General features: G+C 42.6%; 1 protein-coding gene across 1 annotated transcript; it reads right to left on the minus strand.

Moving 5' to 3' along the window:
• Window position 1: 1 nt before the first annotated feature.
• Window positions 2-17,825, minus strand: LOC112266592 (reticulophagy regulator 2). Its single transcript, XM_024444197.2, has 9 exons — window positions 17,493-17,825; window positions 16,773-16,876; window positions 14,330-14,360; window positions 13,443-13,572; window positions 12,857-12,941; window positions 12,155-12,292; window positions 10,034-10,122; window positions 8,381-8,516; window positions 2-2,950 (listed from the first exon to the last, which is right to left on the minus strand). Exons 1-9 carry the CDS (start codon window positions 17,732-17,734, stop codon window positions 2,178-2,180), a joined length of 1,728 nt encoding a protein of 575 aa, XP_024299965.1. The 5' UTR covers window positions 17,735-17,825; the 3' UTR covers window positions 2-2,177.
• Between the last annotated feature and the right edge of the window lie 164 nt (window positions 17,826-17,989).

Raw genomic sequence — 17,989 nt, forward strand, 5'->3', positions numbered from 1 at the left:
GTTCTTGTTAGGTGCCTTTATAGATTAAGAAGCAGTAAAAGCATAGGCAAACATTTCTATAACACAATTTGTTAATATAATCTTATAGTTGGTTACAGTGGGATTACAGCAAAATAAATTACTTTTTAAATGAATCGCACTAAATTGCCTCATTGGCAACGTAGTGTTATCAGAATTCTTTAAGGGACATTGGTGTAATAAAAGCTGCAACATACAAATTGCATGCTTGCCAAAAGTCCAAGGTCTTGCTCCCTTCAAGTTTGGAGAGGACAATTGCATTTTTAATGCTTGGTAATCACATGCAATGTTCCAAATTGCTCTCATTTTGAGGGAAACTTACAGAAGTGCTTGGAAGGCATTGGCCAGGAAAAAGGTTAGTTTATATTACAATACAGTGCACAGGGACAACTTGGGTTGGGGAACTTTAGACTAGACATTGGTGGACGCCATTTTCTACTTCACATTCATTTTTCGTCTACATATTAGTCTCCATGTGCAATGGGATCTTCCATTGCGCAAACTAAAGTACCTCCCACTCCTTGAGATTCAGATAGGCACACTTGCAGCAACAAACCTGTCCTAGTTAAATTGGGGTCGAGCTGAATTCCCACTAATGACCAATTTATGAAATTAAGAATTCCAATCATCAGGTTGCAACATTTATAACCCATTGTTACATAGGACCTAGGTCACATACCTTTTTGGGGAGATAATGCAATGCATGTGTATTCCTATTACTTTCAATAATTTGTCATAGCGAATCGCAGTTGTATGTGGGATTGCCGTGACAAAACCAGCATAAATAACCTTTACATGTAAGGTACCTAGTCTAGACAGACTGGTTGCCTCCCACAATGTTACAAATGTTTTGCCCTAGGTCTGGGATTTCCAAGAGTATTAAGTACCCATAACATTTAAGTTGTACAAATATTAAGCAATTGGTGGAGGTGAAGTAGCACTTGCATTAATTTACAAACATTACAGAATACAACTAACAAAATAGACCTTTGAGATGTTGACAACGAGCAATTGAAAAGGTTGTCAGCATACCACAGTAAGTACGTTTTATATGGGTAAAGAAATTTACCATCACCTGGTTTGGGGATAAAAAGATAATACACCCTAAAATTGAAAGATCTATTATTGTTTGGGAGATTTCACAATTTTGCTGAGTGTGGAACTTACTTGAGGGGCTGCTGGTCATTAAATTGCCTTTGATAAAACTCCCAAACAATGTATTTGTGCGTATGATGTCCAACACACCCTAAGTTTCTGAAATGTAATTTTAATAGATGGTTAAAGTAAGTCCTGTGTGTATGGCTAATTACTGCAATACTAAGTTTTGTTTGGGAGATTTCACAATTGAGTGCTGCATTTACTTGAGGGGTTGCTGGTCAATAAACTGCCTTCAAAGAAACTCCCAAATGTACGCATTTGTGCATACACGATGAAAACGTGTTTTGCTGAAGATCTAAATCCAATGCAGATTGTAGAATCGACTTGGGTTACTGACCATAGAGAATCTTTATTACTTTAAAATTCCCGCATGACGGCAATAAATAGTTTATATCATATATATTAATATAATCAAAACAAAAACCTTTTCTTTCTCTCAAAGAATCCATCCACATATAATATGTTAATCATTTCCTTTGAGAAGGGTGGTTGTAGATCTGGTCCCTATAACCTGGTCCCATTGCAGATTGTGCTGTAATATACCAAACTGCATTTAGCATTACAACATACAGCACAAACAGATCTGGGACAAGGCTCCAAACCCTTCCTCCTGCCACCCAAACACATTACTAGTAGTTCCCAAAACTCAAATGGCTTGTTCCCTTGGTTAAAAGCAATACAACCCTGTCAAACACAGGTGCCATCAAGCCCGAGCCTCGAGAAACACAAGTTTAATCCCAAATGGCACCCTATTCTAGCTATAGTGCACTACTTTTGACCAGAGCCCCATGGGCCCTGGTAAAAAAGTAGAGCACTGTAAAGGGAAGGGTCCCATTCGGGACTCATACACAGTGATAGTGTGAAGGCAGAATCAACCACAGTGATCTCAATCACTAACCAACTGCCACTAACCACAGACACTTTGATAAGTGTACATATATATCTGTATAATGTATATCTACATAAAACAAAACAGTAGGGTATGAGCGGTGATGAGGATGCTAGAAGTACTCTGGTTGGTGCATTGGAGATGGGGGTGTGTCTGTGGGAGAGGCCACTCCCACTATCCCCTGTCCATCAGGACTGAGAAGACCCAGCAGGTCCTCGTCCATCTCCTCCAGTTCACTTTGGTCCAGAAGCTCAAAGTCCTCATCCTCGGTCGGTACAAACATGTCATCCGGCATCTCCTCAGCACTCCTCTCCTCGGTCTCCACAGCGACCGCATCCTGGTCCTTTTCTGCCTCGGCGACATGGGGACTTTCCAGGGTACTGGGGGGCGTGTCGGTGGGCAGGAAATCTGCGATTGAGGGGACCTTGCTGTCCTCGGTGGAGCGTAGCATGGCCGACAGAGTGTTCTGCACCACTGTGGAGATTGCCGTGTTCACAATCTCCTCACTCAGGGCTTCCAGTGACTGCCTCGGGGCCTGGGTCTCCACTTCCCCCCCATGCACCACCTCCTCCGGTGTCCCAGCACCCAGCAGTGGTCCCTGGTCCCCACCTGGTGGCCGTCCACGTCCGTTGAAGTGTGTGTTGACAAAGTGGAGTGGGGAGGCCAGGTGCTGGATGAGGAGGCTGGCCGGGCTCATGGGCTCCCCCCCCTCCGAGGGCCGTATTCCCCCAGCCGTAGCCCCATCCCCTTGGCCCTGACCGGGGCCCCGCAACGGAAAGTGGAGGAGGCTGTGCTTGATGGGAAACTCGTCAACCGAGGAGAATTCAGATCGGTTCCTTAAGAAGGCCTCCTCTGGGTCATTGTGCACACTCTGCTGGTCCGGGTCTAAACAGTCACAGGAGAGAGAGAGGATGGGGTTAAAAGGTAGTCAGCGATACATGAAGTAAATGGGAATATTGGGTTGACTTCTAAGAGTGTGAATCGCAAGGCTGAACTTCTCTGCTGTTTTGGTCCAGCAGCTGTCACATTGCAGCAGCTTGAAGCTCACCTGCACATGGCCAGATATTATTTGTGAGTGAATATCTACAATATCCTGCTTGTGGAAACGCCATGTCGATGAGTCACAGTTTTTATTTTACCTTTATTTAACCAGGTAGGCCAGCTGAGAACAAGTTCTCATTTACAACTGCAACCTGGCCAAGTTAAAGCAAAGCAGTGAGACAAAAACAGGAGTTACACGTGGGATAAACAAAAGGTACAGACAAAATCACAATAGAAAAATCTATATATAGTGATTAGAAAATTAAAATTAATATGAAATTCTGATATATAGTGAATGAAGAAGGAGTCAACAGCATATATCAAGATAATGACAAATCAAATTTGGCTAGTGCCAATATTTGATTCACATGATTTGGGCTGTGTAACATGCTGCTCAATTATAAAAATCCCTGCAAGCCAATTCTGTCCTTTCGCCGCACACATTTAAAAGCGTCAGATTGATCATAATTCTAAGTATCCCTATATTTGTTATTACGGTGCTATTACTATTATTAGTGTTCCTTTCGCAGGAGTCTCGTAGATTAACCTGGCCTGAGCGCAATGGCAACCATGTATTGTGCTAATACAGCTGAGTAAACGGTGTTAAACTGGAACCTTGTAGTTGTGTCGTATTTCACTTAACATTGGTGGCAACGGATGGCTAGTACCTACAATGTGCCACCTCGCTTCGACGAGAAGAGGTCGTATGAAAGTTGGAAACATTTAACTTGGAATCTGGACACGGGTTACTAATCTGGACAAGAAAAAGCAAGTATTTGCGTTTGTATTATCGCTCGAAGGATGAGCGAGAGATACAGCACTGGAAATATCTGTTGAGGATTTGAACAAGGATGACGGTATGGGAACTTTGATTAGAGCACTGGAATCTGTGTTTCTTAGAGAAGAGAAAGACCGTGCCTACGAGGCATATTCAAACTTTGACAGTGTTAGAGACATTTCGGTTGCAATTACGGACTACATCATTGATTTTGAACAAAGATACAATAGGATGCGCAAGTACGAGATGGTTCTCCCGGATGCCGTGTTAGCTTTCAAGTTGCTATATACTGCCTTTCTGGGTGGTAGGAAGAAACAGTTGGCTTTGACTGCTTGTACTGTGCTGACTTTGGCGTCAATGAACACGGCACTAAACATACGTTTTGGTGAAAAATACTTCTGTCGCGCCAAAAACAGATGGGACGACCTGGGACGAGGATCCACACCCTTCTCCTGCCAACCAAACACATTACTAGTAGCTCCCAAAACGCAGATGGCTTGTTCCCTTGGTTAAAAGCAATAAAAGCCTGTCAAACACAGGTGCCATCAAGCCCAAGCCTCGAGAAACACAAGATTCATCCCAAATGGCACCCTATTCCAGCTATAGTGCACTACTTTTGACTAGTGACGCAGCATATACATAGAGCAGCAGAGAAAAGGCGCCAAAAAGTTACTCATGACAACCAGACGAGGGCGCCAAATCCACTGGACAGATATGGCAGGAGATTAAAATGGGCCATTTGTCAAAGCACTTACCATTGGGTTAAAGACTGTCCTCATAAAAAAATGAACACGTTAAACAGAGGAAAATGCAAACAGAGAGAACAGTGTAACACTGTTTTCAAACCAATCTGCTTCTGAGTTCTTAGAATCTGCTGTGATTGCTACTGCATGTACACACACAGTTTGTGGCACAAAATGGCTTGATAACTATGTCAGTGAACTAAATATGAAAGAGGTACAAAATGATTGACACACCAAGCAACAGAGCTTTCAAATTTGGAGATTTAATTTAACTAGGCCAGTACAGTTAAGAACAAATTCTTACTTACAATGACGGCCTAGGAACAGTGGGTTAACTGCCTTGTTTAGGGGCAGAACTACAGATTTTTACCTTGTCAGCTCGGGGATTCGATCTAGCAAGCTTTTGGTTACTGACCCAACACTAGGCTACCTGCCACCCCGAGATAGGGGAATTGTTCATTCTACCAAGAGAGTTAAGATACCAGCAACTATTGGTCAGACTAATAAGTGTCACATTGAAACAGAGGTGGTCCCTACAGACATCCCCTTACTATTAAGCAAAGCTTCCATCAAGAAGTCAGGGGCTGTACTAGACATAAAAAAAAGACAAGGCAGTGACGTTTAAACAATCAGTGACCCTTGAACTTACTACCTCAGACCACTATTGTGTGAACGTTTTAGACAAAGACATCACACAGAGACCATGTAAAAATGAGATTCTGACAGACACAGAACTAAGGAAAAAATGTATTGTTAAAACGTCAAACCGTTTGGACATGCAGTTGGCAGACTTCAGAAATTACTCAGCAGTTCTGGGAATAGTGATGAGAGTATTTTTCATTCTACGGCAGATAGTTAACAGTTGTGAGACTTGTCAGAAATATAGCAAAACTAAGACCAGGCCAGCTGTTGGTTTGCCACTGGCTTCCAAGTGGTTGTAGATCTACATGAGTTGGGACCAAGTGTGTGGTACCTTCACATGCTTCAGTGCTGGAAGCATTGTCAATACAATGAAACCCAGTGAAAACATCAATTACTTAATTCATTCCTGGATAAGTGTGCATGGCCCGCCCCAGAAATTGTACAGTGACCATGGAGAATTCAATAATAATGAAATAAGAGAAATGGCTGAGAAATTCAACATGTAAAGACAACTGCTGCATACAGTCCATGATGCAATGGATTTATGGAGAGACAATCAAACACTCAGAGATTCTGAAAGTGAAGCAAGACAATGGATGTGACTGGAAAACAGCCCTAGATTAGGCTTTGATGGCAATAAAAACGCAATGCACAATTTTCATGGCTACAGCCTAGAGGTCGACCGATTAATCGTAATGGCCGATTAGCTTGTCCTGCGTTGCATATAATCGATGCGGTGCCTGTTAATTTATCATCGAATCACAGCCTTCTTTGCCAAACGTGTGATGATTTAACAAGCACATTTGCTTAATAATCCTTAAATGCAATAGGGCCAAAAGCACTTCTAGTGGCTAAATGTTGGGGAGCTAGCTGCTGAAGAACTCCCAAAATATTCACCGACATGCACCTCAGTCACTCAGATTGCTGCTGACAGTAATCTGCCAGAAAAAAAAATGGAAACTTAATTCCATAGACATCAAATCTGCATTTTTTTCAGGGAACAGAGCTGTCAAGGGACATTCACATCCGACCTCCGCCTGAAGCTAAGAGTGAAGGAACACTGTGGAAACTAAAAAGTGTGTATGGCCTGGAAGAGGCATCACTCTTACTGATGCAACAATGCTGAGTACAGGTGGAAAAATGTCACAAATGGATCCTGCAGGCTTCTAATGCAATGTGACTGGAGTACTTCCCTGTCATGTTGATGACTTTATCTGGGTTGGCTCACGGACCTTTACTCCAACTGATTCCACACCTCAAAGCTGTTTTCCAGGTCAGCCGTGAGGAGCATGATCATTTTTGTTATGTTGGCATAGAGGTTATTACAGCCGATGGAACAATACTGATGCAACAGGAGAGCGAAATCAAGAATCTTCAACCTATCCACATGGATTCTTCAAGAGCTAATTCCCCTCTCGGTGGAATTGAAGTTGATCAATTGAGTTCAAATATAGGTCAAATTCTATATGTTGCTTGACAGAGTAGACCTGATGTAATGTTTGATGGCTGCAACTTGGCATCCAACACAAAACACCACTGTACAAACCATTCACGAGGCAAACAAAGTTGTTCGTAAACTGTAATCACAAGTGACTAAAGTTTCAGCATGTTTGAAAAGTTGACTCTGAAACTAGTTGTCTTCAGTGATGCTTCCCTAGGGAACCTTACAGATGGAAGCACAAAGTGGACATGTAATTTTGTTAATGGGTGAAGGAGGAAGATTCTCACCTATCTGTTGGCAGATAAAAAAGGATCAGAAGTGTTGTCCAAAGCACACTTGCTGGAGAAACTCTTGCTCTTGCGGATGAAATTGACAATGCTATCTTTCTTGCAACTCTGTTCTCATCAGAGCTTACCACTGGTGAGACAAAACAGCACATTCTACCTGTAGTTTGTGTCACTGACAACTACTCCTTAGTTGATGCTGTGAAGTCAACCAAGTCTGTCACAGAGAAAAGACTGCCTTGAGATAAGCAGCATCAAGGAACTAATTCAAGCATCGAGAATCCAGCGGATTTTGTGGTCGGCAACAAGGTAGCATCCGGTCTTGTGCTCCTAAAGGCACTCAGTAATGGAAAGTGGCAGCTTGAGAAATACAAATAAAAACTCACACAACCCATTTGTAATGGGGAACTTAAATAATACTTGGGACATTCAATTGTTGTTGATGGTTTATTTGTCTTTAAAAGAAAAAAGTGGGAGATTGTTAAATTCATTTTTTAAGTAAGTATCACTATATTTCTGTTTAGGGCGCTAATCACTCTGTTATTAGCAGGAGTCTCGTTGTAGATTAACCTGGCCTGAGCCAATTGCAGCCATGTATTGTGCTAATACAGTTGAGTAAACGTTGTTAAACTGGAACCTTGTCGTATTTGAGTTAACACAGAGGTATGTCTAACATCGGGTTATATGCTAGGGCTGGGCATTTGAAATGATTTCACTATTAGAATAATAACATGATTTTTCAGATAGTCTAAATACATGTTTTAAAGATATATATTTTTGTTTACTTCAATGGAGACTTGCTCGCGTAACTTGAGAGCCGGTGCGCTGCGCTATGCTTGGAAGTGTGGGGGAGGGGCGATAGGGGAGCAGGGGCCGGTGTGTGTGACAGTCTGTGTGTGTGGTATGGAGGGAGAGAGAAAGATGCCAAAACGACTCGCGCTAGTTAGACAAACTTGTTGCTGCCATTTGGTTATCATACCATCTGCAAGTGCCCTTCTTGACTGCATCTAATCTTTGTAAAGAAGCTGTCTACAGTAGCCAGCTAAATAGCTAAAGTAGCCAGGCTTATTGAGGCATCCTTGTGTACAACAACTTTATTCATATGAAACCACAGCCTACCACTTGGTTGATCATTGTAGCCTAATTCCATTTAGCATTGATTAGAAATCTCCCACTTCACTTGCTACACACATGGAGCCTCTGATTGTCGTGTCGCTTTGATTGACCGACAATAACAACACACTAGGCTACCGGTGAGTATTTGTTTATGGGGCAAAACATTTTGCTTCGGTTTGCACTAATAAATACACACCATTTATTTTCTTTTAAATCCAAGTTGCAGGACAGATACTTTGGAGGAAGGGCCTGTTGTGCTTGGGTACTTGCCTTCAGAGACGTCTGTGAGCTGTGGGGTGGTTGCTCTGGATACGGAGAACCCCCCACTCTCCAAAATGGATGCTTCCTCGTCAGACAGCTCCGAGTCGGTGATGGCCATAGCCAGGGCTGTGGTCTTTGCATCCACCTGACCAATGACATGGCACAATTTTATGATATCACCATTGTTCTATAGTGAAAGGCTCTCGACAGAACCCATACTAGAGCCCAATTAGGTGATTAGAAAGTCAAGCAATAATATTGTCTTATCCTCTCAATTGAATGTCAACATTGAAACATGAATTAAACCACATTCTGTAAAAAAACAAACAATATTTAGTCATTCATTGAGGGGAATGTCTTGGTAAAGTATGAATAATCTCTCATTCCTCCTGAAGTGTGCGTTTGCTCTATTCCATACATATTTAAAATAATTGAATTTATAGGCGTGGGCTAGAGGGAGTTTCCATAAACATGAATTTCCTTTCAAATCCATAAGGGGAAGTGAACATGTACACACTTCGGGAGAAAGGAAAGATTATTGGGATGCAACACTTGTCAAATTTTGAAACAGCATAATTATTTGACATGCATGACTCAGCCAGTACTCTACACAGACCGGTGTGGCATAACCAATCAGAGCTGCGGTAGACCTATTTCACAAGCATTTCGCTACACCTGCAATAACATCTGCTAAACACGTGTACATGACAAATAAAATAATATTTTTGATATGCAAATAGACCATTGCCATTTATGAATCTGTGCCATTTACTTTAAACTGAACTGTATTTACAGCATGAGCGGTCGTGAGTAGATGCTCTTGTTTTGAGATCAAAGCGAGAGCTGCATGTAGCCACCTATGCACATTTTGTTCATATCCTTTTCTAGTGAGTCAGTTATTAGCCCAGTTATAGATCATTGGTAGTCTGCAATGGGGGAATGACTGCTTCCTACAAGAGCACAACACCTGTACATCTCTAAACATAATTGAAAAGCAAGTCAGGTAAAGATATATATATATTTTTAAAGGGGCAGTGCTGTTTTTTGAGGCAGGCTTGAATAAGCTAAGTAGACAATAGGCAGCACAATTTGTCTGATTCTCTGTAATAATGGTATGGGAATAATAATCCATATTATCTTGTAAAGTGGTTTCTTGCATCAGTCACAACATTTTCAGTCACTTCATTGTCTGAGTGGATAAAGATTCATGTCAAGCCCTGCATGTTTATTTTTTTTCAAAAGTCTCATGGAATGTAGGCCGACATTGAACATCACACATTGGCTGAATGATAGAACAGCTATTTCCAGATTAAAATGTTTTGGGATGCATTTTCTCCATTGTTTCTGATGGTAGGTCACTCTGGTAAGACTACATTATGATCAAATAGCCATAGTAGTCTACTTGGCCACTGTTAAAAAAAATAACTTAAAGCGGGTACAGCCTCAGTGTTCACAGTAAACGTGTACTGGAAGTTCCACTGAATTGTCACATTCAAGTTGGGGCTCAGCAGACCTGAAATTTGCTCAGTGACGAAATAGACGAGGGAACATTGCCCCCAACCCTAATTCTAACCTTAATCCCCTAGAAATAGCCCTGTTCCCCTTGTGGGGGCCGACAAAATGTCCCCAGTTAGTCAAATTTTTGTTCTGGTCCCAACTTACCAGGGGGGCAAAGCAGGACAGCTCCTCCTCACTCTCGCTCTCTGTCTCAGCCCTGGGCTCATCCCCTTCCTCCACCTCCTTCTTCACCTCTGCAACACACACACACAGTTTAAAGGGTAACTACAGGACCCAATAAGTTGAATTTAAGACTTAAGGCCTTTATAATGACACTTGGCAAGCAATTTAATACAAATTGAGGTCTGCGAGCGCCACACCAGCTAATTTTCTTCTCCAGAAATGAGCCCATGTTGGCGACAAGTCATATTTTCACCAAAGGTGGCTCATTATCAGGCAGGTGTGCTATTTTAGCATTGAGCCTGATGAATGTAGTAGCATAGTGGCTACTGGCTAGACTATAGATGGCTGAAGCATGGGGTTGCCCATCTGCATTTGTTGGGTTACCCCAATTGACTGATCATTAACTAAGTTTCCAGAATTTTGGCTTTGATACCAATACCAACTTAGTATAATGATACTCAATACCACTGATAAAAAAATGCCTTAAAAAGGTCAAATATACAGCACTGTTACTGTATAAAACACATGGTCAACCCTCCATCTGGAGAGCTAGGCCACTTGGTGTGCAGGCTTTTGATCCAGCACTGCTCAAACACACCGAAGTCAGCTTAACAAGGTCCTGTTGAGCAGTTGATTTGTAGAGTCTGGTTTGTTAGAGTGGGGCTGGAACAAAAGTCTACATATACTGTAGCTCTTCTAGGGTTATTATGCTATAACATTAGACTACAACCAAAAAGTTGATTCATTAAGTCAGGTATCAAATGGCTATACTTCGAAGCAAGGTAGCGAAGTGGGAGGGCTCTAGACTGACTTTCCAGTGTCAAGTAAAGAAGTATGCCATTTCAGTAACATATTCAGGGAGTGCATGATGGATATTTTGATGTGCAATATTTCAAAATATGATCCAAAATAATTAGATATTTTTGTCTCTTTAGAGATGAATTTGCCTGTATATTTGTTGTGCATATATATTGGCCTAGGCTATAGCCAATGCTACATACATTTACCAACTGAGGAAGTGGAAACTCAAAACATTTTAGCTAGATTGCTAAATATGTTAGATCAATTGTATGGCGAAAGAAACTAACAGTAAATGTAACGTCCTACAAAAACTTTCCATTGGTAGCATACTTGATGTATTCACCATAAAAATTCACTGCTCCGTTGGCAAATCATCTCAATTCCATACTGTGTTTGTAAAGTGTTTTTTTCCTCTATATTGACAGTTCAGAAATAGAGTCGCTTAACAACAGTAACAGTAGTTGTTTGAAAAACTGTCTTTCACGCAATTATATTTTGAAATGTTGCTCAACTTTCAGTATGCTTGCGCTTATCAGAATACATCCCTCCCTTCAATCCATGTGCAAAAAGGGGAGCGAGAGTGAGAAACATGGACAGGGCAGATACTTTCGTTGCAGGAAGCAGGTTAATGTACATTACAGTTGACCAAATAATGGTTTTAGAACCCCCCCCCCAAAAAAAAATTTTTTTTTTTTTTTAAATCAGCAGCATCGTTGATTAGCCTAATCACCGAAATTACAAACATAAGCAAAGTTGCTTCGGTACGAGCAGGGCAGTAATTTTCAGTTCATCGTCCCATCTCTAGTTAGTGTTGTCTTTCAAATGGCATCGGCTACCTTGCTCTCCCCTCTGGCAACGACGTGACTCAGAGGTGTATATGTGGATAGGTCTTGAAAGTGCGCCCAGAGTATTATCAATTTAATCAATTTAGTTTGTTTTTCCAGCGGTGGCAACAACTAAGCAGCTGCATAATATAACAGAAACACTGTAGTCATCTCTGTTGCATATTTTAAAGCCCTTTAAAAGTGCAATTTAAGACATTTGAAGACTTAAGGCTTTTAAGGATCCGTGGACAGGATGTCTGAAAATAAATTTGCTCCAGCTGCCACACCAGTGCCACAAACCGGAAGGGAGGAGAACGATTTCCCAGGCAACCCTGACGTTCAGTGTTCACAGCTAGAGAGGGGACCTGGTGACATGTGAATGATGGCAGGGCACACACACTAAAAGACACACACGCACCATCAAACACATACTGACAGACAACACGCGCGCGCACACACACACACAGTGTAAACTCACTCCTCTTATCGTGCTTGCGGTGCTGCGTGTCTCCCTTCATGCTGTAGTCCAGTTTCATCAGAATGGGCTCCAGGCCTGTGTACATCCGTTGGATAAGCTCGTGGTACACCACCAGAGGCCACACCAACACACTCAGCGCTGGGCACAGGACAAAAAAAACAACCTCAACATGGCACTTAAATGGCGTTTGACTCACCATGACAAGCACAGCATCCCAAATGGCACCCTTTTGCCTACATAGTGCACTACTTTTGACCAGGACCCATAGATTTCTGGACAAAAGTAGTGCACTATATAGGGAATAGGGTTCCATTTGGAATGCACACCATCTTTAGTTTAACCAGAGAAAGGGATATACCTCAGGGTTGTATTCATTAGTGAACAACGTAGCAAAACATTTTGCAACTGAAACCATTTACTCCAAACACTACAACTAAGCTGTTCCTATTGCAAATGTTTGGATAATGTGTGCACTATAGACTACAACCCTAGAATACTGAGCGTCACATATGGTCAATACATTTCCGGGTTGGGGAATGGCAACACTATAAATGGTGGGATGAAGGTTGCATTTAGAAGTTATTGGCAATTGTTATGCAGTAGCACTGCATTTCTTAGACAACCACACCCTTTGGCATACTGGTTGGTTGGTTGCCTTTGTGAAAAACAAGGAAAAATAATTGAAAAAGCAAGGCAGCTCACCGATGATATAGGATATCATGATTCCTGGTACGTAGTGTCCCACCACGGCAAGCACAGAACAGCCAGAGCACATCATGGCACAGAACTGGAGGGAGAAAAGAGACGCAGTGTCATTAAACTTGCAAGTTGGCTGAAACTAATGTAGAGGAGGGACAACTACTTCAGCAAATACCTCTTCAGGTCAGAGGAGGATGGTGGGAGGCGCTATAGGAGGCGGCTCATTGTAATGGCTGGAATGGGATTCATGCAACGGTATCTAACACATGGAAATCACATTTGACGCCGTTCCATAAAATCCATTCCAGCCATTACAATGAGCTCATCCTCCCCTCCTACAGCTTCTGCCACCAGCCTCCTCTGCTTCAGCTATACAAAAAAATGTATGCAACTCAACCAATTTAATGTTTTGATAAACCATGACTTTGAGGCACTTTATAATATAACAATATGGTAACAGTTTTAATACACGTCGACCTCCAGATACCAAATGACAATCAGTATATGTGGCCCACGTGGAAATCGAACCCACAACCCTGATGGAGGCAATGAGCTCTAACCCACTGAGCCGCCAACAAACCCAACATACCTTTCCATGGTTCTGCCTTTTGTACTGCAGCATCTCCTGGACGAAGAGGCAGCAGTAGAGGTAGCTCTCCACCAGGTGGTGGCTGAGCTCTGGAATACTGAGGAGCCGGGGTTGCACATTTATGGTCTCTCTGCAGTCAGAGAAAGAGACTGTGGGATGTACACACGAACACAAGCAGTACTAAGCCAGACCTAAAAGGATTCAAGCATCTCAGAGTAGGAGCGCTGATCTAGGATCAGATTACAATGGATAGAGTGAGCCTGGTCCTAGATCAGCTCTTCGACTACTCTTTATAAATATGTGCCCTGATGCTATTGACAGGCACAGACCATCAAACAAGTAGGGAAAACACCTGAATATTCACATGATAGTCACTAACAGTAAAGTGCTTGAAGGTGTTATAGGAGCAGGGTGAGTTAGGATGTGTTTCAAGGCCCAGTGTAGTCAAAATTGTGATTGTCCTGTGTTTTATATTTCCACACTATGAGGTTGGAATAATACTGTGAAATTGTGAAAATTATGATAATTCCCTTTTAGTGTAAGAGCTGTTTGAAAAGAACGCCTGCAATTTCAGCCTGTTTTGGTGGGATGAAGTTTAGGCCTTCCATGGTGACATCATCATGCATTAAATTAGTTAATAGACCAATAAGAAAGAGAATTCCAAACCTCTGCCAATAACAGCTAATGTTACATGTTCCCCTACCCACTCAGACCCCTCCTAGCTAAATTCTTGCTTGAGAAATTGCTCTTTACTAAGAAGTTATTTGTTTATTTTTGTACTATTTTAATTGAAAACAAATCACAGTAAGGTACTTAATCGTTACCCAGAAATGATTTGATATTGAGATTAAAACAGCTGCATTGGACCTTTGAGTCAAGATGTGTACCTTTCCATTGGGTTGGCCTCAGGATAGTGAACTGTAGTGGAGAGAGGAGACAGCACAGATTTGGTCATCTAAGTCCAACATCAACAAGGCACTTTAGACTTCATATAGGCTTGGTAATCAAAGTCATCAGAACAATGTTATGTAAAATCAAATCCAAATCGACAGCACTAACATTTAACCAGCTTATCAAATCGTGACCTATACTAGCATTTCAGACTTCACACTGACCCCAGGGCCAGGGGTGGCTGTGGCATGAGCAATGCATGCATGCACCTACTAAACTCAGCAAAAAAAAAAAAAAGTCCCTTTTTCAGGACCGTGTCTTTCCAAGTTAATTCGTAAAAATCCGAATACCTTCACAGATCTTCATTGTAAAGCGTTTAAACACTGTTTCCCATGCTTGTTCAATGAACCATAAAAAATTAATGAACATGCACCTGTGGAACGGTCATTAAGACAGTAACAGCTTACAGACGGTAGGCAATTAAGGTCACAGTTATGAAAACTTAGGGCACTAAAGAGGCCTTTCTACTGACTCTGAAAAACACCAAAAGAATGATGCCCAGGATCCCTGCTCATCTGTGTGAACATGCCTTAGGCATGCTGAAAAGGAGGCACGAGGACTGCAGATGTGGCCAGGGCAATAACTTGCAATGACCATACTGTGAGACGCCTAAGAGAGTGCTACAGGGAGACAGAATGGACAGCTTATCGTCCTCGCAGTGTCAGACCACGTGTAACAACACCTGCACAGGATCGGTACATCCGAACATCACACCTGCGGGACAGGTACAGGATGGCAACAACAACTGCTGAGTTACACCAGGAACACACAATCCCTCCATCAGCGCTCAGACTGTCCGCAATAGGCTGAGAGAGGATGGACAGGGCTTGTAGGCCTGTTGTAAGGCATGTACACCGTCGCTGGACCAGACACGACTGGCAAAAAGTGCACTTCACTGACGAGTCGCTGTTTTGTCTCACCAGAGGTGATAGTTGGATTCGCGTTTATCGTCGAAGGAATGAGCGTTACACCGATGCCTCTATTCTGGAGCGGGATCAATTTGGAGGTGGAGGGGCCGTCATGGTCTGGGGCGGTGTGTCACAGCATCATCGGACTGAGCTTGTTGTCATTGCAGGCAATCTCAACGCTGTGTGTTACAGGGAAGACATCCTCCTCCCTTGTATGGTACCCTTCCTGCAGGCTCATCCTTACATGACAATGCCACCAGCCATACTGCTCGTTCTGTGTGTGATTTCCTGCAAGACAGGAATGGCAGTGTTCTGCCATGGCCAGCGAAGAGCCTGGATCTCAATCCCATGGAGCACATCTGGGACCTGTTGGATCGGAGGGTGAGGGCTAGGGCCATTCTCCCCAGAAATGTCCGGGAACTTGCAGGTGCCTTGGTGGAAGAGTGGGGTAACATCTCACAGCAAGAACTGGCAAATCTGGTGCAGTTCATAAGGAGATGCACTGCAGTACTTAATGCAGCTGGTGGCCACACCAGATACTGACTGTTACTTTTGATTTTGCCCCCTCTTTGTCCAGGGACACATTATGGAATTTCTGTTAGTCACATGTGTTACGTTTCCCAGTTTCTGTGTTGTTGTGGGTTTGTATGTATGTATTTCAGGAAATGGCTTCCTGGAAGTCCACCAAGCAGCTGATTGGTCGGCCCCATTGCAGATTGGAGCTGACCCCGCCCTCTCGTCAGGGGATACAGCTGTCTGCAATTACAGACATCTTCTCCAGCTGTATATAAGCCAGTGTTCCTTTGCTCAGAAAGAGAGAGCTTATTAGTATGTCTTGTGTTGCGCAGACATTTTTTTGTACAGTATTTAGTGGCCGGTCCTGCTGAGGTATGTTTTCGTCACAAGGACTTTGTTTTGATGATTGAAGGTGTTCACGTTAGTTTTATTATGTTTTTGTTCCCAGGGGGAAGGCACCTTGGGAGTGTTTAGGCAAGAGGCCTGCGGGCATATATACACACACACACATACATACACATATATATATCCCTAGTATGTACTCTGTCGATGCACACTAGGTAAGACCTGGGCAGACCATCCCCTGTATTTTGGTTAGTGCGCCAGGTGGTGCTAGTTAGGTAAGTTGTGGATAGGAGAGGGGGCTCTAACTTTCTTTGCTTCCATCCAGCAACTTTTCCCCAAAATTACCATGTGAAGGAATAAATTCCATGTTAACGGTAAAATTGTGTGTCATCCTTACCTGCACCTACAGTCACATACCTCTTTCACTCCACAGGGAGTTGTGTTGCATTGACTCCTCCAAGAGGCATGTGTAACATGTCTGTGGAACTTGTTCAGTTTGTCTGTTGTTGAATCTTATGTTCATACAAATATTTACACATGTTAAGTTTGCTGAAAATAAATTCAGTTGACAGTGAGGACGTTTTCTATTTTGTTGAGTTTATGAACTTACCTGTTGTAAGAGGTAACTTATGCTTCCATCTCTCCAGCTGCATGAGCCCTAGAATGGAAAGACTCAGGAGGAAGAGAGGACGCAGGGACGTCGAAGACAGAAGCCTGTAAAAAAGAAACAACCCATACCATTTTAAAATGTAACCAATGTTTGTCACGTTCCTAACATTAAATAACGTTAACTAGCGAGCCACAAGAGTGAATAGACTGTCAGCTAGCTCCCTGTCCTGGTTCAGGACAATACATAAAACAGATCTCCTGCCAACTTGGCCACGTTCAGTTGTCAAACGTTGCAGATTTAACAAGCCATGAATACAGCCGTCATGATTCCTTGGTCTACATGTCGGAGAGGCACGTTCTACATTTACTTACACGTCTTGTTATCTAGATTTGACAGCTGCCAACTAGGTAAGTTACTGTTATTTGAAAGAGAGCGCACTTAGAATTTATGTAGAGTATTTAGCGAAACGTTACTCGTTTATTCGATAATAGTAGGGTAAACTTTGGCATACCAAACTACCAGCAGACATCATTAAATAGCTAATTAGCCACCTAGCTAGCGCGTCACTGTCGCCCGAGGAGGATTATCGTTGTCATTCAATCTAACTACAGTAAGTAGCTACTACTACTATCAAGCTAAGACATTAGCTACAGTGCATCTTCCTATTCAGTGCAAAATAACTGATTACATGAGTGATTCTTACTAATTCTTTAGCATTACCAGAACAAGGTGTTCAGCGTGAGAGCAACAAAGATGCTGTAGAGCGGCCTTTCCCAAACAAGCAGCCTCTGCATCCATAACAGCAACGGCTCATATTGCGATAGCCAGCCTTGAAGACGCTCCCGCAGTTGCACGAGCTCAGGGTTCCCATCACCGCATACTTGCTCTGATCCTCCGGCAGGGAACAGGTCCTCGAGTACGGAAGAAACAGAGGGGCATCTAGCCTCCTCTCCGCTCGCCATCTTTCCCCCACTTTGTTGTGTTGTTTTGGTGATCACGGGGTATGGATAGGCGGATAGATCCGCGAAGGCCCGTCATGGATTTAAAAAAAAAAAAAAAAGTAGGAACCGAGGTTACTGGTGGTCACTAGTTACTACAGCCACAAAGTAATAAACCCCGCCTATTTCTACAATTGCTCGTCTTAAAATGAGATTTTAAATCTAACCCCAACCACACTGCTAATATTATGCCTAACCTTAAATTAAGACCAAAAATCT

This window comes from Oncorhynchus tshawytscha, linkage group LG14 (genome assembly GCF_018296145.1).
Source record: "Oncorhynchus tshawytscha isolate Ot180627B linkage group LG14, Otsh_v2.0, whole genome shotgun sequence".
Taxonomy (NCBI): Eukaryota; Metazoa; Chordata; class Actinopteri; order Salmoniformes; family Salmonidae; genus Oncorhynchus; species Oncorhynchus tshawytscha.